This window comes from Oenanthe melanoleuca, chromosome 17 (assembly GCF_029582105.1).
Source record: "Oenanthe melanoleuca isolate GR-GAL-2019-014 chromosome 17, OMel1.0, whole genome shotgun sequence".
Classification (NCBI taxonomy): Eukaryota; Metazoa; Chordata; class Aves; order Passeriformes; family Muscicapidae; genus Oenanthe; species Oenanthe melanoleuca.
In genome coordinates, this window is record NC_079350.1 from 765,242 (window position 1) to 791,200 (window position 25,959).

At 50.9% G+C, this 25,959-nt stretch overlaps 1 protein-coding gene across 5 annotated transcripts in view; it reads right to left on the bottom strand.

Moving 5' to 3' along the window:
• The window catches only part of MVB12B (multivesicular body subunit 12B), a 57,959-nt gene extending 34,886 nt beyond the window's left edge, over positions 1-23,073 (bottom strand). Inside the window, exons 1-7 of one of the 5 annotated variants that reach the window (XM_056505024.1) lie at positions 22,964-23,073; positions 18,174-18,259; positions 17,020-17,142; positions 11,866-11,973; positions 8,811-8,907; positions 5,760-5,889; positions 4,977-5,099 (exon numbers count right to left, since the gene is read on the bottom strand). In XM_056505024.1, the coding sequence (XP_056360999.1) occupies positions 4,977-5,099; positions 5,760-5,889; positions 8,811-8,907; positions 11,866-11,973; positions 17,020-17,130 (569 nt within the window). In that variant the 5' untranslated portion in view covers positions 17,131-17,142; positions 18,174-18,259; positions 22,964-23,073. Of the gene's footprint in view, positions 1-4,976; positions 5,100-5,759; positions 5,890-8,810; positions 8,908-11,865; positions 11,974-17,019; positions 17,143-18,173; positions 18,292-22,593; positions 22,900-22,963 lie in introns of those variants that run through there. The other 4 variants (XM_056505022.1, XM_056505023.1, XM_056505021.1 and 1 more) reach the window with 4 other exon arrangements.
• Between the last annotated feature and the right edge of the window lie 2,886 nt (positions 23,074-25,959).

Here is a 25,959-nt window from a genome sequence, read left to right on the forward strand (position 1 = left end):
ATACTGCTAGAGCAGGAAGAGGGCTCTCTATAAAGAAAAATGACTCTAAGAAGATTGAAGCCTCCTCACTCAGAGCACTCCACAAATTTTTCAATGCATCCTCAAAATCGGCCAAATCCATCAGGCTCCTTTCTAATTACAGCTCACAGCTTTCCTTCTCAGCTGCTGCAGCAGACTCCTGTGCCTGGAAACCAACTGTATTTTTAAACATTTTTTCCAAATCATCGTTTTCTACCACTAGAACAGGCTGGACTGTGACCAGTTTTAGCACCTCTTCATCCAGCTGAGCTGGCTGGGAGCCACACAGCCAGTGCTGCTCCACAGCAAACCCTGATGGGAACCAGGCTCTGGGGGAGCCTGTGCCAGCCCCTGACCCACCCCAACCCCCGTGCTCAGACCTGCACAGCCTGTACACATCATGGCCATTTCACCCTTCCAGTTTGTGTCTTACCACCCCACCATGGAAACATTCCCTCCAGGCTTCACTTTACTGCTTCAGCCACAGGGTTTTTATTCCATTGCTGCTGAGATGTGACCTCTGCCCTTATGCCATCCTTGGCTTCTGCTAAGTGTGTAATTTAAAAACTAGGAATTTTGTGCTGTTTCATGGTGCAAGTGATTTCAGCATTCAAGCCACGTAATATTTTCAAAATACAGTAATTAATAACTACTTTTTTTACTTGATCTGATAGATATTTCCAATGCAAAAGTTTCTACAATTAGTTGCAAGTCAGAAGGTGGTTTTACTTTCCAGCTCTCCTGATGAAACAGATTAAAAATGCAACTCCATCAAGAAAGCAGCACTTTGCAGACAGGATACCACTGGCAACGTTTCTCAGAACAGTTTCCAGTCATACCAGCAATATCCATCCCTAAGTGCTCCTTGTCTGGCAGCATTTGGTTCAGATGAGGGATTTAAGGCAAGCCCCCACTGCTCTGTCCATTCTGGCCCTCACACCACCAGCAGTGGCTGCCCCTGAGCAATGGCAATTTCTCAGGATTTGGTGGCTTCTCTCCACACCAGAGTAGAACAGCACTGAAGCCCTGGAACCTTTTCCCTTACAGATGCCTCATAAAAATCTATCTTAAATGACTTAAAGAAATAAACTATTATAGCTCTTTCTAAATAATAGGGTAGCTACTTAAAAAATAGGAAAGGCAGAAGGCTCCCCTTCCATTAGCACACTGCAGAGCCAGGCTGGTGCATCCCAGCCCAGCCTGGGTCTCCACTCTGGCTTGCTGGTGTTGCTTTATGACCTGCCTCGACTGCATATCATCAGCTTGCAGCACAAAGCCACAGACTGATCCCTTCCCAAGCTTACACCACCCATTTCAAACACTGTCAATAAATCAATTTGAAAAATCACACTTCTCTGCCTAGCAAAGAAATTCCTACATTCCTCAACATGAAGCTCCACTGGGAGCAGGGAACAGGAACAAATTGTTTCCTTTTCCTAAGGAGGGGCCAGCTTAACTAGTGCAAAGGTAACTGGGAGCTCAGAAGGAAAAGTCACCCATCTTGCTCTCACTGCAGGTGTTTAAGCAGAGCAATTGCTCTCTGTGTATCAGATACCAGAGCTGCACATCCCTGCTGCAGTGCTGTGCCAGAGCAGTGTCTGGAGCCCTGACCTGCAGCAAAAACGAGCTGGTTCTGTTGGATTTCAGGCACACAGGTCAGGCCAGATCTTCCCTCTCCAGGTAAATCATTCACCTTGTGGATGACACCTCCCAGACCAAATGACTGAACGATTCCCAGTGTGAATCCATGTTTCCTAAACCCCACATCAACAAGTGAAAGTTGTGACTGAAGTCTGGTCTCTCCAAGAGGAAGATTTAATGCCTGTGACACATCATCTGCAAGCAGAGTGCTCCTTTCCCCACAGTATCCATCACAGATTGATAACATCCACACAAAAAGTGAAGTGCAATCCTGTCTGTCACTGCAGAGCACACTTGGACAGCACTGACTGACACCTTGCCTGCAGCTGACAAACTCTGGGCAGGCTGCTGGAGTGACAGTGGCACAGGCTCCTGCTGCACTTGGGAAGGGACTGGGACGTGCTCCCAAGCCACAGAAACCACCTGGGCTGGGCTGGAGCCACCACCCAGGCAGCTGCAGGGCCAAGGGGCTCGTGGCTGATTCTGCTGCACCCACAGCAGCCAGGGATTGCTCCAAAACACTGGAACCAGACTCCAAGAGGAGAACATCACCCACAAACCCTGCTCCAGCAGAGTCTGAGGCGTGGCAGAGCTGAGCCCACACACTGCTCCAACACTCCTGCCATGTGCTGCTCTCCCAGTACCCAGCCCACGAACTGGCAATCCTGGATGCACAGGCTGGGTGAAGCAGGAGTGTGCCAAAGGCCAGGTGAGTCACCTGGAAGCAGCACTGCTCTGGGGGAGGATTACCTGACAGCTCTGATGGGCCACATCCACTGCCATCAGCATCCTGCACCACAGAGCAGAGGGGCTAGCACAGAAACACAAGTATCCCACAGCAAAAACTCCTTCCAGTTTAGGTTTAGCTGCACAGAAGGGTTTAGTTTATATCCAGCAATTGCTCTGAAGCCCCTCTTGATTCAGAGCTACTCTGCAATGCAGACAGCCCTGAAGGGAGCAGCAGAGATGTCTGACCAGCCCAACAGACCTCCACAGGGCTCCATGCAGCACTGCTCCCTGATTCTCCCTCACTACTGAGGCAGCTGCAGAACACCCCAGTGCCACTCCTGTCAGGATACAACCATGTGGAATAAAACAGCAAACTGGCTGCCAGTGTAATCTCCTCTCATGTAAAAACTAGAGATTACTTGTGACTGCAGTCTTCCACAAACACTGTGTTGAGTAACTCACCACACTGCTGACAGTGTTAGAAGAGGCCTTCAAGTTGTCTGTGTTCCTGTAATAATTAAATATTTGCAGGATGCACCTTTATATACATTTCTATTTCTTAAAAAATATATTGGATAATAAATAACCAGAGTAAAAAAAGAGACATGAAAGATGCTTTGAATGATCAGGCTGGTGGTGTAAAAGTTACCTGTAAATCACACATGGGGTGTGAGAGTGGAGCTGGCTACAGACAGGTGGGTTTTACTACAAGGCATTAATGTAACATTCAATTATTCCACTGCATACTGGCTGGTTTAACTCAGCCAAATTAGAATACATTTTATATTGACTATTTTGACATTTGCTTTATTTGGCAAGTAAAACAAAACTGATCCAATTTCCTTGCAGCCATTGTAAACCATAAACTGCACAACAAGAGGTTATAAAATATATAAGCCTTGTAAACACTTCTTTTCAGACTGTCACTGATACTTTGAGCTCTAATTTTGGCCCTGTTCCCAAAAGCTCTGACACTGCTCTCCAGCCTTCCCTGGTCAGCCATCAAGTGACCCTTCCACATACACTGATTAAGCACTGCCATTGACATTCTCTTGCTGTGATAAATTTTTTTTTTTCTTTCTTGTGGAAACCTGCCCAGACAGTATTTCTTGCAGAAAGAAAATGAAGATCTGTGCTCTAAAAGCAAGACATCTTTCTCTCTGATCTCACATGGCCTGGACTGGCATCTAGCTTATGTCCAGCAGAGCTTCAGAATAACATCTCAGGTCTAGTGGGACAGGCTGGAATCTCCAGAAAACTGCTGCTTCTCATCTCTTTGGCCTCCATCTCTGGATGCCAGCTTGTCTGCCTGCAGCACACCTGACTACAGCACAGCAAGCACTGTGCCAGGGCATGGCAGCTGACCAAGTAAAACTCCCAGTGAAAGAAGCACCCAAATGCTTTGGAGAGCTCCAAGAGCCACCACAGGACAGTGGATTCCAGTCTGGCTCATGGAGGTACCTGATAGATTTCTGGGGAACTTGCTGCAGCAGTTTAAAGTCTAACTCTGAAATGACCTGTAAATAAAGACTCCAAAGGATGTAAGGAATTTCCACCCATGTGATATAATGACCTTTGTACACAAACTGGAACCTTGGAATTCCTTTCTGCTGTCTCCTTTGAAATTCTAGCTCTCACTAGTTACTGTAATACTGTAAAGGTGTCTGCAGGGTAGAAAATATCTAGTGCAAAAATACATATACACTGAAATAAGCGAAAGCACAAAGGGACCCAAGGAGAATGTGCTGTCCCCTGGCAATGGCCTGTGAGCCCCAGCAGCAGGAGCACAATTCACACTGGGTGCTGTGCTTTCAGAGTGAATGTCAGGAGAGCAAAGTTCTCAGTTTAATCACTGCCTGGGCTGGTTTGTTGCTTAACAACACTGGTTCTTATCCAGAGAAACCCAGCAAGTAAGCTGCCAGTACAGCACTACTGGTACATGAAAGTGTACACACCAGCACATCTGCTGATACACACACAGAAATATTGCCTGTAACACAGGGAGAGCAGCCTGGACAGACACCACTGCCCAGCACTGCTGCTCCCATCAGTCACCGCATGAGGAGGCTGCTGTGCACATTCATGTCAGCTGCATAACTGGAGCTCAGCAACTGGGCTCAAGAAAATAAAAAACCAAAACCAGTACTTCAAAGCATGAATGGATTGATCCTGGAGATGAGCAAAACCTGTTTCCCCTCTGAAGTCTGTAGAGACACTTCTCCCTCCCTCTGGCCAAGGAGAACAACCAGTCTGGCTGCAGCTCTGGCTCACTCTTCTGAGCCGACCCACGTGTGTGCTGAAAGCCACAACATCCTGCACAGTCTGAAGCAAAGGAAAGGTACAGTTTGTTGTTTCCCCTCCTCTGCAGGCTTTTCCCTTCTTGCTTCTTCACCCATTTTTCTTAACACAACAACAAGCAAAGGAACTTCCAACAGGCAAGTACTTCAACAAACAGCACATTCCCTTATCAGACTGTGACACAATCATTCCATACTGATGCAGCACCCTGGTCTTGGCTTACCCAAGCAAGGTGAGCAACCACAAGACATCCAGCACCAAGCAGAGGAGCTGGAATGCAGCAAGCCTACCTTGGCAAGTTGGGAGCAGGGGCTGGAGCTGGTGCTGGGGCGGGAGTGGCCGCGGGCGGCGCCGAGTCGTGATTGCGCGGGACCCTGCCCATGCGGTACCAGATCCCCATGCTGTTCAGCTCCCTGGAACAGAGAGCAGTGTCACCACCAGTGCCACATCCCAGCAGTGCCAGCACTGCCCATGCGGTACCAGATCCCCATGCTGTTCAGCTCCCTGGAACAGAGAGCAGTGTCACCACCAGTGCCACATCCCAGCAGTGCCAGCACTGCCCATGCGGTACCAGATCCCCATGCTGTTCAGCTCCCTGGAACAGAGAGCAGTGTCACCACCAGTGCCACATCCCACCAGGAACAGCACTGCCCACATCACACCAGGAACAGCACTGCCCACATCCCATCAGGAACAGCACTGCCCATGCAGTACCAGATCCCCATGCTGTTCAGCTCCCTGGGGAAACAACAGCAACATCAGCAACAGGCAAACATCCCAGCAGTGCCACCACTGCACACATCCCAGCAGGAACAGCAGCATCAGAGCTAACACTGCACACACCCCATCAGGCATGACGTGTTTCACCAACACTTGGTCAGTGAGAACAAGTGCAATTAACAAAAAAGGAGGGGTGAGTTAATTCCTACATCAAACTCAGTAACACTGGTACCTACTTGGACTTTAATGACAAGCTTCACCTCTTACAAGCCACTGCTTGGTAGTCAGAGGAGCACAGGCCCTTGCTTTGGTTAAGTGCACTCAGGCAGCAGCTCTGGAGCAGGGGTACTCACCCTATGAAGGTGTACTGAGGAGGGGCTTGCTTAGACCTGCCCAGGATCCGGATATCGCAGATCGCTGCCTCTGTAGAATCCCGGGGAATGAATTTAATGCACAGCCTCTTCTTCCTGAAAGCTACTTCTTCTGCAAAAACAACCAAAATACAGGGGGGTTTTTATGCAAGATTAGAGTATAAATGTTATATATATATATATATTAGGCAGGTCATTACGGCCAAAGAACAGACATGTGTCAACAAACCAGTCAGTGCAGTGCCATTCAGAGAGGAATTTCTATCAGGTGTGTTATTGGCACTGCAATAACCAGATCTCCCTTCTACAGAGAGCAGCTCCCACATGTGCCCTGGTGCTGCCCCACAGCACAGAACAGCAGGTGACTCTGCCAGTCCCACACGCCTCTCGCACTTCCTTGTTCTTTCCCAAGTAATGTTTGCCTCACTGGCCTGGGCAGCCATATCTCCACATTCCTCCCACAAGCACTGCCTCTAGGAGAGCACCTGGAAACTTCTGATACAACCAGTCAGTTCATTGTGCTACATGCCTCCAACCAGCCACCTCCAGCCTTCTGTGAGGAGGAGCAGGCAGAGCCTGCCATGCAGAGAGGCTGAGTCCAAGAGCTGTCTGTCCACAGCTCACACACCCAAGTGTTAGTGACATCTCCTGATCGAGTCAGCAGGCACAGAAACGATGCTCCCACCATGTCTGCCCTGGTTCTTTGCAAGGACAAACCTGATTCACAAAGAGTAAGTGCCAGGACCTCCCAGGAGGCACTGCACTGCTCTGACCTGTGCTCTGAGGGTGGATGCACAAACTGCACAGCCCTTCTGCCACGTGTCACAGAGCGATTCCACTTGTTTCATGTTATCCATCATGAAAAACTCCAGCCCATCAGAGCTCAGGCTTATCTGTATAATGAATTCACAGATCTTCAGGCTGTTTACCTGCACACAGACACAATCCACAGCCAGTGCTGGTGCTGACTATGACCACAGACATGGATTTGTGGTGCTTGGAAAACAATGCTCCACCTCATCCTAGGGAGTCTCAGGGTGAGCAAGGGGAGGCTCCTGTTTGGATGCAGGCACTTGGAAAGCAGGACAGAAGTCTACTGATACACTGAATATCTAAAGAGCAGACACTGAACCAAAATCTGGAAACAACCAGCAACTACAAACAAGTGCCTGCAAAATAAAAACCCTTCATCTTAATATGAACAAATATCTTCCAACTTAAAATATGCTGTCACTTCAGCAGATGGCAAGCAGCAGTCTCCATAGGCTCCTCCTGTTTTGTAATCCACACCTTGGGAAACAGCAATCCATTCCAGCCTCTGGAATGTGCTGCTGAACTAGCACCAATAACCATACAGACAGTGTGAGGTGTGCCAAGAGAGCATCTGTGCATGCAGCCTGCAGTTACAGGGGTGTTTTTAGAGATGGTAAATACCTGCATCCCTGAAGTCTAGTCTCCCCCTGCTTTGAAAAAGTAGGGCTTCTGTTTCAAGTGTCTAAAACTGATTTTAGGAGTCTAGGATTAAAGGCTTCCTGAAAATCTTCCCAGGACCTACTAAGGAGTACTGTATTAAATGTATTTACTGCAAGTCAGCTGCCACTTTGAGAGGAGCTCAGAGACACCTGTAACCACAAATCTAACTCTGAACAAAATCAGTGTCTCTTCTTTGACTTCCCCTGCAAGTACAAAGTTGACTATTTGCTTTTGTTTATGTTCTCTTTCATGCTGCTTCCTTTGTACAGGCAGTGCCTCTGCTTTAAAGCCTGCCACAGTCACAACCCAAAGCATTCCAAATTAATGACAAAGCCCCCTTCCACCTTTCCACCAGGACTTTCACAGAAACTGAAGCAGCACACAATCAGATCCAGCATTCCCAAGGGTCAGCAGGATAATGTGACAATTCTACTTCAGACCACACATGCCCAAGAGTTTTCCAGAAGCAGAGGGTGACCTGGGGGAATGGTCTTCAGAGTCTTTCACTTCCAGGCCACAGGTTCCAATCAGAGCCAGATCACAGTGACTGAAAAACTATCCTCATGTGCTGCAGCCCCAGATAATGCAAAGCAGGTTCATGTAACCCCTTTCTGCTCATTCCTAGGGTGGATTTCATCACTGACATGCACTGGGAGCAGCCCTTCTGTGATGAGCAGCTGCACACCAGGCACCAGCACCAGTCCTGCCATCCTCTCACACTGCCCTCCCCTGGGGCTTGTCCCCTGCCAGCCCAACGCCCTCAGTGCCTGCTGCACAACTCAGAGCTGCCTCCAGATGAGGCTCCAGCTGCTGCTGGCACAAGTCCCAGGGGAGCTGAACACACTGCTTGGGAACTGCTCACTTACATGTTGCAGTGAAGCAATTCTGCCATGCAGAAACAAGGATGTACTTTCCCTGGACACTGCACTGTGTGCCTTGCAAGCACAAACACACCTGACCCCCAGTGGGAAATATAAAAGGTAGAAACCTCTCAAAAGCTATGTGAAAGCAAATCTCAGCACTTCCTGGCAGGACAGGAGCCCTTGCTCACTCACAGCAGGAGATGTACAGTGGGTACAAACCCACACTGGGCATAAACCCACACCCCCTTCCCTTCAGTGCACTTCTGAACCCCCCCTGGCACAGCTGCTCTGCTCCTGCTAGTCCAGTCCACTCTTCAAGTTGAAAAAATAAACCCTCCCCTCCTGCCCCAGAGACATGGGACTCTAGCAGGTGAGTGGATACAGACAGGCAGCCCCATTAAACAGCCTGAGGAGGACAAGAAAACCAAAAGTTGTTTTATTGCACATGTGCACATGCCACCCCAGAGAGCAGAAGTGCTGAGAACAACCCTCCATGGCCTGGGACCTGCTCTCCATGGCCCAGGATGTGACTCTCCATGGCCTGGGACCTGGCCCTCCATGGCCCAGGATGTGACGCTCCATGGCCCAGGACCTGGCCCTCCATGGCCCAGGATGTGACTCTCCATGGCCCAGGACCTGGCCCTCCATGGCCTGACCACACCAGCAGGGACAGGGGGACTGAGGAACAGACACTTACGTGTATCAATGGTCTCCTGGATGGGCATGAAGCCTACAGGTAAAGTGTCCTTGATATCAATGAGCTTCATATCCACCAAGACATTGCCTAAATGACTCTTTGGAGAGAGAAAACAAACAGGTGATTATGACAATGACACCAAATTAAACCCCAGATCTTCCCACCTGCTGAAGCCTGAGATGCCCTGTCATTGTATCTGACCACAGCATCAGAATGGCAAGAATGCACCAAGGCAACCCTTGAAGTGTCCTCTGGACAGGAACCAAACAATGACTGACTAGGAGATACCAGACACCTGGCATTCAAAATTCTAACATCTCATCCACTGCCACACTTCCAGATCCTTACAGTCAAATTCTTCCCCTTGCAGGCAGAGCCTGCTCCAAGTACTACTCTCACCAGCCCATGCAGTGAGCAGGTACCACAGTTCTCACACACTCTACAGTTACAAGAGTAACATTTCCATGACAGTAACAGCAGAAAGCATTACAGGAGGATGGCTTATGCACACACAGCCAAAGCTATTACATGCATTAGCTAATTAGTGCTGAGTAGAGAGGGTTCTAGCTCCAAATGCAGCACACTCCAGAAGCATAGGCCATTTGGAACAACAAACTTCATTTAGAGTCCATATGAATTCTGAACTCCTGCCTTGTCCTGTTAATCAAGGCTTGAAGAGCTCAGAGCTCAATTCAGAGTGACAGCCTGCACAATGGTTTACAGACCAGATTTTCTTTGCAGTTTTCAATAAAATCAGCACTACTGCCAATAATCTGGGGTCACATATGAAAGAAGAACACATTTTAGGTACTGCACAGCCTTTATAAACACAAACACAACACAGAACAAATTAAAATTTCACCCCAAGCCATCAAACATGTCACTGAGTTTTACTGTAACTGGTTGAAAATTACCTCTTTTATTTTTTATCTGGCAAGAGTTTTTTAGACAAACTTGTACTCGCTGATTATTTCACTGAAGCACTCACAAAATATTTAAATTTGCAGGCTCTGAAATAAGGGGAGGTGAGGACTGAGTTTATTTTTGGGCGATCCTGCAGTTTATGACCAGCTCCTCACCAGGAGGATCAGCAGACCTGCAGCCTGTCCCACCAGGCAGGTCTGGCACACATTCTCTGCTCACGTGCAGAGGTCAGAGCCAGGCAGTCCCACGTGCCTCTGACTGGCCAGGGCATCCTGGAGCAAGCAAAGCTGGATGCTGCCAAGCCTGAATGTGTCAGCTAACATGGCCCTGGCACAGCAAACAGCAGACAAAGTAGTTGCTGCTGATTCACCTTTCATGCTTTATTTATTTAAGCTGTCTGTGTGTTACATCAGTGGCAACTTTCTGCTGAGCCACCCATCACTCCTCCATCAGCAGCAGACAGGTAGGAGAGGCTGAGCTGCTGGAACCCTGGGAGTCAGCTCTGCCACAGGCAAAGGAGGGAAGGGGACAAAGCCCCCCAGCCCGTGAGATCCCCACCATCCAGGCCCCCCACTCTCAGACACAGCAATGTCCTTATAATTCTCAGATACTGTAAACTGTTGAGAGTGATGATTCTGCTAAACAGGCACTGCAGACTGACCCTGCTCTAACCCAGCTATCTGAAGTGCATTAACTCTACTAACTACAACATGTTCTCTGGGAGAAAGAGTTCCCCTGAATGGTAAAACTTCCTATCCAAAGTGCAGCAACACATCAATGTACAGGGGAGAGAGAAGCCTCTCACCTCCCTTCCTCCCAGATGAGGGAACTGAGGCCCCTTAGCCCCCAGATGCCCCCACCAGGGAAGCACATCATATATCCCATGTGGCCAAGAGAGAAGGAGAAACTTTTGCTTTAATTTATGGCTCATCAATATGAAGAAGGTACTCCCAAACCATGCCAAGCCCAGGGCTCCTGCCAAAAGTCCAACAGGCACCACCTGAGGGCATTCACACCCTCCCTGCAGACAGCAGCTGCTCCTGTCCTGTAATTATTTCTGACAACTTCACATTTCAGGTAGCCACAGCTAAACCTAATATTCAAATCAGCCCAAACCAATTTCATAGCCTTCCTGCCTATTCCAGGGCTGCTACTGCTGCAACTGCACATACTCTGGGATGAAAAGCACAATGATTGTCTATCCACCCCAGGAAGTGATATTTCCCACAGCTCTGCAGTTTTACTTTTATCTAGAGGCAGGCAGGGAAGTGGATGGAATAAAGGTCAAATGCTGGGAACTGGAACCCCCAGCTCGGCTGCCAGGACCCGTGAGCAGCCCCTGAAGCTGCCATCACTTTTCTGTTCCTGCCAGGTGAAAGCACAAGTACAAAATGGTCCCTCCAGACCCTGCCAACTGAGCCACCATGAATATCCACAGCACGATCAAAAGCAGGATTACCCACTAGATGGAGTGCATTCATTGCAGAAGTCAACAGTTCCTCCAGAAAAAAGAAAGTTTTCACAGTAGCCTCAACCAAAACCACAGCAGAACGCATGAAGCTCGTGCTGCACATGGTCTCCTCTCCTCCACACAAAGTGTGAGCAGACAACTGCTGCTAATCACTAACTCATACTGAATAGTCAGACCAGATTACAAGAATGTGATAGCATATGCACAACATGGGCACATTTTCAAGAATCAGCACCAAAACCAACAAAGAAAGCAAGCTAATCCTGCAGTAAAATATCTGTGATGTCCCTGGATTCAGAAACCAACATTTCCTTCACCAACACTACCTGCACTGTTTGTTTCTTGAGGAATTTGGGTTGGACATCAATCAGGACTGTGAGCAGCACACACTGCTACAGCAGAAAATGAGTATGTGAGGCTGCTGAAATGCAACCATTCCCTTTTGTGCTTCTCTTATTGCAGAAGATTTTGTCAGCAATTTCTTTCCATGAGAAACACAAAATGCAAATATTCTGCCATGGCAGTTTGCCTCCTTACTCACCCGAACTCAGCGAAATGCCTGCTTGAATTATAATTGGCTCCATAAAATGAATCATCTTATGGGTAAGAGCATACCAGGCACAGATGCAAATCATGCAGACACTCAGCAAATGGACTTACATTTTCTTTGGAAAATGATCTGGTGAAGCACAGGTACCGTGTGACCTTGGATTTAAATAAGCCATCTTTCCACAGGTCAGCATCCAAGCCATCTGCTGTTTGTGCAACCTGTAAAGAAGAGACAGGGGGAGAGAGGAGACATGTGAGCCAAGATAAAGTTAATACATGTGCAGTACTACTTCCTCAGACCTCTCCTAATTAACAGCAGCCCAAACTTTCACAGCATCTCATTAGTTTCTTCACAAGGTGCAGTGCAAAGAACTTTCAAGAGGAGGTATAAAAAGAAGTTCTAAAAATGCTGTCTCTCAGGAGACCCTTGATTAAAGATGCTCTGACAAAGGCTACTCTAATGAGGAAACTGCAACTTCAGTTACAGCCTCCAAACAATAGTTTGGAGAAGTCAGCACATTGAGGCATTCATTACCACCCTGCACACAAGGACACACCGGGCAGCCTGGAGGCTCCCTGAAGGCAGAGCACAGAAACTCTCCCAGTCCCATCCCAGGATTATTTCCATGGAAAGCCACCAAGGAGTTCTGGCTCCCAGGTCAAAAAGCTGCCTCCAGCAGGTGGGGGAATCCCTGGTCACTGGTGGATTTTAGCAGCAGTCCTGCATGGGAGGACACACCCCACAAATGTCCCTCTGCAATGCAACCCCACATCCAGAACTGATGGCACATGATGAAGCTGGGTAAGGAAACAGAGCCTGCACCCTCCACAGGAGAGACTGCATGATGTGCAGGAGAAAATCTCACTTGGAGCTGACCCAAGGAGTGAGCAGGAGGCAGCACCATGCACTGGGGAAGGGCTCTGCTCTCAGCAGCTGAGCACTCACCATGCACAGAGCAAGCTGCTAAGAGCCCTAAGAGCCCTGGCCTCAAAATGTTTGCTGTCGAGTAAGAGAGGAGACAAGAGGGCAAACACAAGGAGAAGGGTAGAAGAAATAAGATTACCCCATCAGACTAACACCCAACTGGCATCTCCAACAGGAGACTCCAGCGGGGTCTGAAGCTCCACAGAAGGTGAACTTCTGCCTGAAGCCTCTCAGATGGGGCCATCTGCTCCAAGAAGCCCTTGGCCCCAGAGAAGCCTGATAACAAAGAGCTGACACTCGTCACTTCTGCACCCATGTTGAGTGGAGCAGAGACTGCACCAGGCACAGGAAGCAAGAGCTGTGTGCTGACAAGGCCTCCACCTCCCCCAAGTGCAGCAGAGACAAGAGACAGTCTGATCAAAGCAGCAAAGTGCGCCGACTGCTCCCCGAATTTTGGCAACTGCTGCTCACAAGCCCCAGCTCAGGTCAGGCCATTGTACAACACACACACAGCTTTTGTGTTCAGGCGTCTGCAAAGAAACATGCCTGATTTTTAAACAGCCACATTTCAGAATACAATTTCAGTGAAATTTTTGCTCATTTGAATTCCTATCTTTCCTGAACTGCTAGTTTAAGATATGTAAAATCCACATGCATCTTCCTCCATGATGGGTAAGTCAGTTCTGACGAAAAAATATCCAGGAAAATGTCTCCTTGGGAAAATTGCTAGCTTATAGGGATGGTCAGCTTGACCTCCAAGCCTGGAGAATGTAAGCATGAATGAACTTGTCATGAAATTCATGAGGAAAGAAAACAGAGCAGTATAAACAGGAAACTTCTTGCATCACCTGCTGGGCTCCTGCAAGCAAGGAGAAGGCCCAGCAGCTCTGGAGGCAGAGCTGTGCCTGATCAGCGTGGCCCCAGGACAGGAGCCAAGTGGGGCAGGCGGCAGCAGAGCTGCCAGCAGGACAGAGCCCAGCCTGCCCAGCCCTTCCCTGGCTCAGAGACCAGGAACGTGCCAGACAGAGGGCCTGGCACCTGGCACTGAGCAGCAGGACAAGGAATGGTCCTTCTGCTCATGCAGCCAGGGAGAGACACTCCTCACCTGTGTGCTACACACACTGACCTGACAGAGACAGCCCAGCATGGCCAGGGTGATCTGCTGCACACAGAGTGGGGTAACTGCACACAGAGTGGGGTTACTGCACACAGAGTGGGGTAACTGCACAGCAGAGTGGGGTTACTGCACAAACAGAGTGGGGTTACTGCACAGCAGAGTGGGATTACTGCACAGCAGAGTGGGGTTACTGCACAGCAGAGTGGGGTTACTGCACAGCAGAGTGGGGTTACTTCACACAGAGTGGGGTTACTGCACAGCAGAGTGGGGTTACTGCACAGCAGAGTGGGGTTACTGCACAGAGTGGGGTTACTGCACACAGAGTGGGGTTACTACACAGAGTGGGGTTACTGCACAGCAGAGTGGGGTTACTGCACAGCAGAGTGGGGTTACTGACATCTCACCCAGGTCTTTAGCAAGCAGGTCCTTTACAGCTCCTGCCCCACAGGGTGATCTGCCCTTCTGCAGAGCCGGGGCTGCTCCTGTGGGTGAGCAGCACACCTGGGCACTGCCCCAGAGCGAACCCCACCACGGAGCTGGTGCTCAGCCTGCAGCAAAGAACAGCTGCATGGGAACCACACCTCCCTCCCATCCCGGGCTGCTGCCTCCCACCTCTCTGCCCCACCCAGACACTCCGTCTTGCCAGTTTGGTTGGATTTTCAGGAATCTAAGTTCAGACACACTCTGTATATTTTGGCAAAATCAAGTCTTTGGTGCTTTAGCTGTGAAAAGGCCTGGCCAGTTATTACAAGTGCCAGTAGTGCATTTCTTTTCTAAGCAGACATAAGGGCAATAGAAATTATGGAGTAACTGAAGTACTACAGAGGAAAAAAGGCCTCTGGCCCATTTGCCAAGACATTCCCCCAGCACTGCTGCCTGCCAGCTCCAGATGGGCAGTAGGCAAAGCCATGGGGCTCCATGTGAATCTGGAAAATGGACCTGGACATCTCTAGGCATTTAATGTACACCTGGGACGAAGCACCCATGCTCCTGGAGATTTCTCTTAAAGGGAAGAAAAGGGAAAATGAAGTTGTTAATTGGAGAAGGGAAAAAATGAAAGGGAAATAAAGCCTGTAAATAACACAGATGTCTCAGAAAGAGCTGGTTACTTCATTACAAAACTTGAAACCATCAGTGAAACTACATGAGGAACTACTTTCCCATGCAACTCTGAATCCACCCACAGAACTGAATGTTGCAGGATGCAGTAATAACACACAAAGCCACTGGATCCCTAAGGGGACTACAACACCCCAAAAAACACAGCTGTTAATGTTCCCAAAAGATGAGGGTGGCTCTCCTTTCCAGGGTGCAGTGTGCACTCTGCCTATGAGGGCTCTAGGGAGCACACTTCTGGGATGCAGCTGCCACACTGCCTTCCTCAAGGCTTTACAGCAATCAGCTGTCAGTGTCTCATTAAGGAAATTGCATACCTGCAGAAATACAGATCACAAGACCACCCAAGTCTACACATTGCCCACATCTCAGAACATGATTTCCCTGCTGCTCTAAGCCCTGCCCTTGTGCAAATTCAGCTTCTTACTTTCAGCTGGGCCAGACCAGGTTCCAGAGAAGTCTGGAGAAGTGGCAACCCAGCATAGCACACACTGCTCCAGCACACTGAGCCACAGAGCAGCCACCTGCACAAACAGCCAGGCAAGAGCAGCACACTCCTGCTTGCCACTGTCCCCTGCCATCAGCACACTGCAGAGCTGACATGGCAAGGGTGGAAAGGGCATGGCAGCTGTGCTGGGGAAGGACAGCACACAGCAGGCACTGCCCCATGGCTGGCAGTGCCCAGGCACACTGCAGGGCTGGTGTGCTAAGGGTGTGGCGGCTGTGCTGGGGAAGGACAGCACACAGCAGGCACTGCCCCACTGCTCCAAGGGCAGCCATGGCTCCTTGAGAACAGACAGTGAGGCAGCAGAGCCAGAGCAAAGGCAGCTCCTCACTGTGCCCTGAGGAGACAGCGACCCACATTCACCAGCACTACACCAGCACCATAATTGGATTAAGCCACAGGAAGACTCTTTTATCTTGTTTAGTTTAAACTGCCTCAGTGCTGCAACTCCCCATTAAGCCACAGGCAGGCTATCTGGGGTGAGCGCTCTCTCTGCCCAGCCATTTAGGCAAAATGCAATTCTGTTATCACAAGTCTCACACTGTCCCGGGCTTCTTTATCAGGGCAAGCAGCTAATTACACAGCCTGGCTCACACAGGTAATGAGCACTTGGAAAAACACAGTAAATGTAAAAACCTCCTAGGTCTTTAAGGAGCCTTTTCACAATTCCCCCCTCGTGTCCTTACTTCAGCCTGATCCATTTTGTTTCTTCACACTGAACAAGATATGCAATGATCCACAGCTGCAGAGGCGTGAGCAAAGCCTCAAGTCAGCTGGCTTCCACTCCCACCATGCAAGCTGTGTGGCTCTGGAAAGCCAAGGTGTGATGTAGCACAGTTGGAGCAGGACACACAAAAAGGCGAGCAGATGAACTACAGGCTAAATCTTTCTCTATAGATCTCTGCAAGGTCAGGATTTTATATTTCACAGTTTGGGACACTGATCTATGACTAGAAACATCCTGCTGTTGGTTATACAGCAACTAGTCCAAGGAACAGGCAGCTGTTCAACAGCAACCTCCCTTTATCTATTCACACATTCATCTATGCTGTATCCAGCTGCCTTTTCCTGCTGCCAGTCTCCTGCCAAACCTTAGAGGTTAGAGTCTAAACTCTAAGGTTTAAACCTTAGGACACTCTGCCTGTCAAAATCACCCTTGCAATTTCAAGGATGCCAAACTCTTTGATTCCCTTCCTGGAGCTTCTCATCATGATTGTGCAGTGCTGGTATGTGGGACTAAACAGCTGATGCGGGATCCATTTATTTAGAAATATAATTTGTACAATACTTAAGACTCCTCCAGGATGAATGTTAGGAGAATTATTAAATTTGCTTGCCACAGTGGCCAGCTATTTCTGCAAAACCCCTCCTCCAGGAAATTAAGCTTCTCTGGAGCGGCAAAGATGAAGTGGCACATTTGCACCCACAACCCTGTGCTGAAGGAAAGCACCAAGTGCTGTGGGCTGAAAGGTGGGCAGCTGGCTACCAAATGGTCCTCACAGCACAGCATGCTGTCTCCTGAGGAGATGCTGTTCCCACCACAGCAAAGCCTCCCTGGTGCAGAACCAAAGCACTAAGTGCAGCTCCAGCAGCTGTACTTACGACATCGTATCCGGTGGGAGCACGGCCGCGGGACGCCAGCACGCCGACGCCGGTGATGGGGTCCATGGGCAGCTCGGGCAGGGCATCGCTCAGCTCCCGCACCTCGGGCATGGCGGGCTGATCCTGGCAGAGAGAGCGGAGTCACAGCGCTGCTGGGCACCACGTCCCACCAGAAGCCACAGAACCAAGAGCACACATGCATGCCAGAGTGCCTGTGCTGACACACCACAGACGGCCAAGGTAAACACAGGATTAGGCCAGACACACCTTCTGCACTTTCATTTGCTTTTGATAAGAAGGTACACTTGTGCAATGCCAAATAGGTTTGAAATTTGGGCTGGACACCTCTGAGACTCATTTTGTTGCTTCCATGGGCTGGTCTCCATCTAGCCATGATAGGAAAACCAAAGCTCAATCCCTTCTCTCCCCAAAAGAGAAGAAATTTCATCCCCAAGTCAGGCTGGTTGAAGCAGCTCTGTCATTTTAAACAGCAAGAAATCTGCTCCTAATGGCTTTACAGGGAGGTTCCCCATCCACTGTGGGAGTTAAGACATGCTGGGGGTTCCCCCATGAGTCAGTCCCACCACACCCCCCTCAGCCAGACTGATTTCAAGGAGCAGCACAGATGTCTCTGGCGCTGGATGCAGAACTGCACTGGCTGCAGGGAGCCTCAACACCAGGGAACACAGAGGAAGCACAGGGCAGGCTGGTGCAAAGCAGAGAGGCCTGGAAGAGGCCCCAGCATCTTCCAGAAGTGACACATCACCGAGAATATCAAAGGTGGGAGATATGCAAAAAGGACAGAAGCAGGTAAGACCAACTAATTTCGGGGGGATGAAGGATGCTGCTGCAGGAAGCAGGAGGAGAGGACAAGAAAGGGGCTGAAACAACCGAGGTGAAGGATAGGGAAAGTTGCCACCAGCATGTGGTCTCCTGCAGAGGCAGCCAGTTAAAGCAAGTCTTCTCTGGCTTTCAGGCAGGAATGCCCCAGGAAACCGCCCCCCACGCACCCCAAGACAAGAGGGCAGTGCTCTGTGTGAACAAGCACCACTGCTGCACAGGCAGACCGAGAACCAGAGCTGCCCAGTTCAATTCCCTCCTCAGAGCAATCGAACCCCAGCATTTCTAGGCCATTGAGATGGCTGGTTACTTACTGCTTCTAGAAAAGGCAGAGGTGAGTACTGGTGCCAGTGGGACCTGGGTTTACACTTCACAATGCCCAGTCTGAACAAACATCGTGCTGCAGGCAATAAAAGAGAGCAAGTCTGGGCCCTATGTAAATAATAATAATGTCAAATGAACAGCCAGACTACTTGAGGAGTCCATAACAACACGTGCTAGTGACCTGTTGGTGCAAACACGGTTGCCGATGAACCAAACAGAGGAGAGAGCTCTGCTTTAGCACCAGGACACGCATCCAGCACACAGAGCAAAGCCAACCCTCCTCACTCCCAAAGCAGCTCAAACCTTGGAGCACGATGGTAAGGGCAGCCTCAGCCACAGGGGCTCACCCTCCTCTCCTCCCAGCAGGCTCCCTGTCCTCAGGGAGGGAGGAGCACAGGAATGCTGCAGGAATGCTGGAGGCACTGGCACGGCAATGACAGACCCTGTGCCAGCCCACAGCTCACCCAGAGGCCTTGCAAATAATGCAGAACCTCAAACATACAGCATGGAACAAACGTAACGTGAATTTAACAAAGATCTTACAATCTGCTCTTCATGAACGTTTTCTGAAACTTCTTCAAGTCACTCATTAGTGTGGTGACTTCTTACAGGAACTTGGAGACAATGAATGCTGACATAAGCTTCTCTTAGGCCATTTTGAACTGAAATCCAGGGAGGTGATGATGCTCCCCAGCGTGCTAAGAACACCACACAGGTTCCCACACAGCTGCAGCTGCACTGCAGGGAAGCAGATCCGCTCACACGGTGCCTCCACCAAACGTGCCCTGATGAAGTGGCTGCTGCTGAACGCTGCCAGGCCCTGTCTCACTGTGCTGCAGCCTACTGCAGGGAGGCACAGCCACCCCAGCAGGAGCCTGAGCAGCTGCCAGGTCAGCCTGGGCAAGGCTGAGCATCAGGGGTCCCCAGCAGCAGCACAGAAGGAGGGGTGGGAGCTCCAGCCTGCAGCATGCTGCCTCCCCCTCAGCCCGCTGGCACGCTGTCCGCAGCAAAGGAAGAAGGGCACCTTTGTGGGAGCTATTTGCAGCCCTGCTCTGCACAGGGGGAGGGGAAACGGCATCAATCCTCACTCTGTGCCGGCTCACACAAAGCCCCTCTATGGCAGCAGTGTGTTCTGCCTGCCCAAGCTGGATGCCACGGGGTAAACGGGTGCAGCACCAGCCTAGGGCCCTGACAGCACCTGCTGCAGCAAGGGCCACCCAGCTGCCCTGCCCAGTGAGCCCAGCACCTTCCTCTGCCCTGTGCACAGCACCTGCCAGGCACCTTCCTCTGCCCTGTGCACAGCACTACTGCAGGCACAGCACCCTCCTCTGCTCCATTCACAGCACCTGCCCAGCACCTTCCTCTGCCCCGTGCACAGCACCACTGCAGGCACAGCACCTTCCTCTGCCCCATGCACAGCACCTGCCCCTGCCCCGTGCACAGCACCACTGCGGGCACAGCACCTGCCCAGCAAGCAAAGCCACTGCAGCACCGCCAGGCTCTGTGTGCCAGGCCAGCCACTCTGGTCAGCTGCCCGCTGTGCAGGTGGCCCTGAGGATGCATCTGGAACAGATATGGAGCAGCAGAAGTCAGCTGCACTCCGGGATAAATTGTTTCTGTGAACTCTGCACAGGTCAGAGGGGAGTCTCTGGCTGGGCAATCACACAGATTAGTTACACTGCACTTCTCCACGAGAGTGTCAACAAACTTTGGTTTCTTTTCCACTGCACCTTTTAATTTAAAAACAAAAAAAACAAACAGTGAAAGAGGAAATTAAACCAAGGAGACCGATTCCATAAATACCTCTATTAGGCAGCTTGTTATTTTAATTCTCCTTAGCAACGTGAGTTTGACCTGCATGCCCACCTGCCATCACAGTGGCCGAGCCTCAGCCCCTGATATGGAATCCTGCAGTGAGCAGCCTGTGCCGAACCACTCACTGCAGGGCTATTCTGAACAGGCCAAAACAATAGAACACTTTTCCCATTAACAGGGAGCATGCTCCTGGAAGCTGTTCTCAGCTGTGGGGCCACATCCAGCCCCCAGCAGCCAAAGGAAGCCGGATATGAGCTCTGGGGAAGGAAGAAGCATCAGAACACTGTGGGGCCAGACAGAGCCAGGGGACAAAGAATGTGTCTCTAACAGAAAAAGTCCCTGTGCATCCTGCCAGCAGCAGCCCCCAGAACGCAGCAGAGCAGGCTGGGGTGGCTGCAGGCTGGGATGGACAGGATGCACTCCTGGACAAGCAGCCACCATGCTGCTGGCTCTATCCTGAATGCTCCCCAACCCTGGAACCAGACACACCTCGAGGCAGCAGTAGTGTCCCAGGGACCTTGATGCCCAGCTGCAGCACACACCTTCTGGGACAACCTTCTTCCCACAACCCATGCCCCTAGTCACACACACCTTCCCTTCTGCCAGCACTCCCAAGTTTTTGTCTGTTTATAGCCTTTTTGCTTGTTTTCTTCCATTTCCTTGTTAGCTCATCTGCCTTTATTAGTTTATCCTAGGCATACTTTTCAGCTGGCTCCACTGACGTGACTGACCACACACACTGCTGCGCTCTGGCTGGGACACACGTACAGCAGAAGAACTCGCTTTCAGAAATGAATGCATTATTTTCAGTTTCTAGACCATTTTCTGCTCTCAGATTTCCTTTTCAACAAGTTCAGCAAGTTCAAGAGCTGGTGAGTACATGACCAGATCAGGCCTTTCAATGTATTTGCTACAGAAACATCATGCTGCCAGCAAAGCAGGTCAAGCTCTGAAGTTAAATAGCCAGGGACTTAGAGGGAGAATGGTGTTATTGTTTCTTCCTCCAACTACAATCCCTGCACTTTGACACTGGCTTACTCTTCCCACAGGCAGATAAGTATGAGCTAAGGCAAAACTGGAAAAAAACTCCAACTACCTCACTGTGTCCCTGCAGTCTGTGGGAAATGGTCCCACACACCACAGCAGACACAGGGCTCAGAAGCCTGTCCATCCCTACAGGAAGGCACAGCCACACTGCCACAGCTCTCCTGCACACTCCCCACTGGAGTGGGACCTGGACACAGCCCCGGCCAACTTTCCATCCCTGCTCCTGAACAGGACACAGCCTCACTCACAAAAACAGGAGCCTGCAGCGGCAATCAGCACCAGGGCCCTGGAGGCCACCACCACCAGCAGGAAGAATTTCAGTGCTACATTTCACCACCATGGGAGGCATGCCTGGAATCAACCCTGCACACAGGCTCCCTAAGAGACAGTTGCCCTGCACCAGCTGCAAAATCTACACTTTGTGACTGTATGGGATGGAAACAGGAACTTAAGGGACAGAATGAGCAAAATCGAGACCCTGCATTGCTTCACAGCACTCCTAACTGTGGACACACATTTCAGAAGAGTGTCCTGTTTCAAACCAAAATAGGTTTCCATACACAGCTGACCTTGCACCAGGGCAGCAACACTGAAATGACATTCAGTTCAGCTATTTCTATCTTGGCAGAGGTGAGAACAGGTCCCTGGGGGCTACCGGTACCCTTAAACCTGAGATTTGCTTTGTCAGAGATGCACGTGGTACCAGAGCGAGATGCTGTGTTTCATCTCACACCTCCAGAAGCTCAAGTTATGCCTTTGTCTAGAAGGGAAGGCCATCTCAGCTAAAAATTATAGGAATGATGCTGCCAAACTGCAGCACAACACACAGACTCCCTAAGTAACAGATAAGCACATTCTCACTCAGTTAAAATAAACACAAAATGGAGAAAGCCAAGCTTTAGCCCGAGCAGCCGCACACCTGCTGACACCCGGCCTGTGGTTTCAGTGTTACTGTGACCAAGCTGAGAACGCCCAGCTCTGGGAACGTGCAGACAACACTGAACATCGGCGGATCTTTGAAAATCTCTCCAAAAACCTCAGCAAACACTTGCAAGCCTCCGCGATGCAAGGCACGAGTAGTTAAGAGATGGGAACTGTGTGTCGCTGCTCCAGCCGAGCACTGAGCACAGGTAAGATACGGGCACTCAGGTAGGCCCATGCTACAAACGCAGCGAAAGGCCACACGAAACACAAGTGCGGGTTTGTAATTTCCTCTAAGAAGAATTTACAGCAAACCCCGGGGCAGGTCAAGGTCACCAGGGCCCTACCCCAGGGCCGGTAGCCGGGGCCGCTCCTGCCGCTCCCCAGCCCGGAGGAGCCGCCGGCTCTCACGGGGCCGCGGGGCGCTGAGCCCGGCCCGGGCACCGGCTCCCGCGACAGCCCCGGCCCGGGACTCAGCCCGCCCGCCCCGCCCTGCGAGCGCCAGCCGAGCGGTGCCGAGCCGAGCCGAGCGGTGCCGAACCGGGCCGAGCCGAGCGGGGCCGAGCCGCCTCCAGGAGCCGGGCCCGGGCCGGCAGCGGGGCCGCGGCGGCTGCAGCGACACTTAACTGTTGCCCGTGCGGCGGGCGGCGGGTCGCGGCTCCCCCGGCGCAGGCAGAAGCAGCTCCTCATCGCCCGGCGCGGCGCGGCCCGGCGGGAGGAGCGGCGCGGCGCGGGGAGCGGCCTGCGGCCCGGGCGGAGCGGCGCGGGGCGGGCAGCGCAGCGGAGCGCAGCGCAGCGCTCGGCGGGCAGGCCCGGCCCGGCGCTCCCGGCGGGGCTCGGGCTCGGGCTCGGGCTGGGGGCTCCCGCCGCCGCGGCGCGCAGGGCCCGGATCCCGCCCCGCCCGGCCCGGCCCCCGCGCCGCCCCCCGTCCGAGCCCCGAGCCCCGAGCTCCGCGGTGCGGCCCGGCCCGGCCCGGCCCGGCCCAAGGGACACTCACCGCCGCCGCGCTGCGCTGCCTCCCTCCCTCCTGCTGCCGCTCCGCCCCGCCCGCGGCCCGGGCACCGGCACCGGCTCGGCCCCGCGGGCCACACCTCGCCAAACCTCCCTTCAGTGCCCAGCCGCGCTCCCCGGCGCGCTCCGAACAGCCTCCGCACCCGGAGCAGGCGGGAGGTGCCCGGTGAAAATGGCTGGATAGCCGTGATTTGGTCAGTGTAACCTCCTTCCTTCTGAAACGGGCACCCAGAAGATGGGCAGCGCCTGCTGCGGGCTGAGGAAGGGCACATGGTGTTAAACAAGCTGGTTATCTTCTCCATAAGTGTCTTGGTTTCAGGTGCTACCTTCAATTCATTAAGATATTTGATGCTCTGTCTCACCATGCCCTGAAAAACAAAGATATGGTCCGAAGTGGTCAGGGTTTGCCTGCCTGGCTGTGCACTCACAGCACAGAATACATCTGAGTAGAAGGTGTGCAGAGGTCTGGTTCTCATCGTTAACATGTGCCGGTGTTGAAACTGCCTGCACACTCACTGAAACAGCAGTGATGTCAATGGCAGCGTACCGTGGGTCACAGCACGGGCCATAGCCATCGTTACACCAACCAGTCCCGCAGCTGCCCTGCTCTGGATTTTGAGCGCCATCCCTGAAGCAAGGTCAGCAACAATCGTCTGGAGAGCAGCAAGATGGGTGTAGGGGCTGGCATCACCCGCCTTTGGTGCAAGACAGAGTTGGAGCTGCTAATCCAAAGCAAAAGAAAAAATCTTCATCCTGGGGTGAAGAGCGAAATAAGGGAGGAAAGGAAATGCGTGTCTGAATTAAAGAGAAGGGCAAAAACCTGTTCCCCTTTGTGTGAGGTTGAGAAGTGATGTGTGTGAAGTGCAAGAGATCCTGTGAAGATAGCAGTGAAAACTACAATACCAAGGAGTTAAGAACAGCTTGGAGAATTTTTGTTAATGGTCAAGCTGAAAGCCCTCCCTGAAGCTCTTACCAGACATTATTCAGTCATTTTCTCGGAGCAGATGGTCTCCCCCATCCTTTGTATAGCTGGTTTACTCTATTTTCCATTAGGCCAGGGTTTTCTTTGTGTGGGGAGCCTGGCCTTTGTGACTTAGAAGAGGAGAAGGATCTCACTCAGACACCCAAATTTCCTCCCATTGACTAAATCTGAGGCAGGGTGGTGCATTTCTCAGAGGGTCCATCTCCATGGTCACGGGGTGTTTCCTTGTCTGAAATTCTGCCTCTAGCTAAAATACTAATTCCTTTTTTTTTTTTTTTTTTTTTTTTTTTCCCATTGTCTTTTTGCTTGATTTGGCCATCTTTTGGGGAGTTCTGTTCAGCCTGTTCCTATCTCACCTAGATAATGGTGTGTGTTTTCCATCCTGCTCGGACTGTCTGTACATTGCTGTAGCCAGTCTGAACCAGCAACAGTGGCTGAGCCAGCAGCCCTTCTCTCCTTCTCTTTCCCTCCGTGGGTGTCTCCAGGCTGGTTTTGCAGCTCTCTGGGGTGGACAGGAGCTCGGCTGACCAGGCGTTTCCCATGCCCAGCCGTGCCTGGGCTGCAGGTGCTGATGTGCCTGCAGAGCTGAGGACCATGGCAGCTCCTGGGTTTGATCCTTGGCTGGTTCAGCTCCCTGCTCTTCATCCTGGTGCGGTCAGACTTGCTACCGAGCAAAACACTGTGAGCTGTGATTAGTCAGGGTTTGAGAGGTTTGTCTGGAAGGCAACGTACACATTAGTGGTTTTGTGTTCCTGTCCATAAAGCAAACAGCTGAAACTGGTGTCCTGCTTCAACCTGGACACAAACCTGGGCTGGGACCAAACCTTCCTCCTGTCCTGACTGTGCTTCTCTCCAGTAAAGCATCTTAGACTGGTGCTTGCTGAACCGTGGTAATAAATGGGAGCAAACCCATTCCCTCCGTGTTTAACCAAGGCTCCCTGGCTCTACTGAGTACAGCCCAGATGCTGTTAGTGGCTTTTGCATCCAAAGATTAAAAATATATATATTTTTGAGCGATAAGGAATACAATGCATTTTTTTGATTTGGAGAGTAATTTAGAGAGAAGAAAAGATGATGCCTGGTGGAAATGAGAAATATATGTCCCATACATAATATATGCCCCAAATGTCCTATTACAAATACAAGAAGATTTCCTGAACTGGAGAAGTTGTTACACATTACAGTGTGCTAATGCTCCCCCACGGAGATGCTGATACTGAGAGAGTCTTTAGTGTAATAATATTAAAAATCCGAGAGTTTCAATAAGATCCTCCCTGCTACCACGGTGGTAGGAAATGAATTGATTCCAAAGGAAGACTCTAATTGCTGCTTAGTATCCACAAAATATTCAAAGATTCACTGCAAGCATATATCCCAACGTGTCTGTGGCATGATCTGCAACAACATGGTTTCCAAAGAGAGTCACTTCCCAGCACGGTTTAGCTGCTGCCCTGAGTGACAGCGGCACAGCCCAGGGCTAGTGCTGGCACTTCTGCCCGCGGGCACCTTAAACCCTGGCAGCTTTGGAGCCTGGGAAAAGCCCCATTGTGCTCTTCCACAGGGCACAGCCCGAGCTCTGAATCAGCAAATACTGGCTGTTGGGTACATGAATCACAGCTACACTGCAGTTGGTTAATCTATCTGTGTAAAGTTACTCAAAAGCATAAAATATTTGCAAGTATAATGCTTCCCTATGAATATTTTACATCCATCTTTTTCAAGATCCATTTATTTACTCCTCTTTATTTCAGAACATGTCTTTTCTCACGAGTTCTGCAGTTCTGTGCATGCTGTCCAGTTCATACCAGTGTTGTCTTTACAGGACACCCAAGAGGGGGAATTTTGGTCAGCCTTGGCTCCAATACTGCTGCTGTGGCTGCACAAACATGGCTTGCTTATCCCTATGGATGGCTGCCAGAACTCAGATCTTCCAGAACGCTGTTCCAAAGAATGCAGCATGCAGGCTGTGTCTGTCACTGTGTGGGATGTGCTGTGTCCCT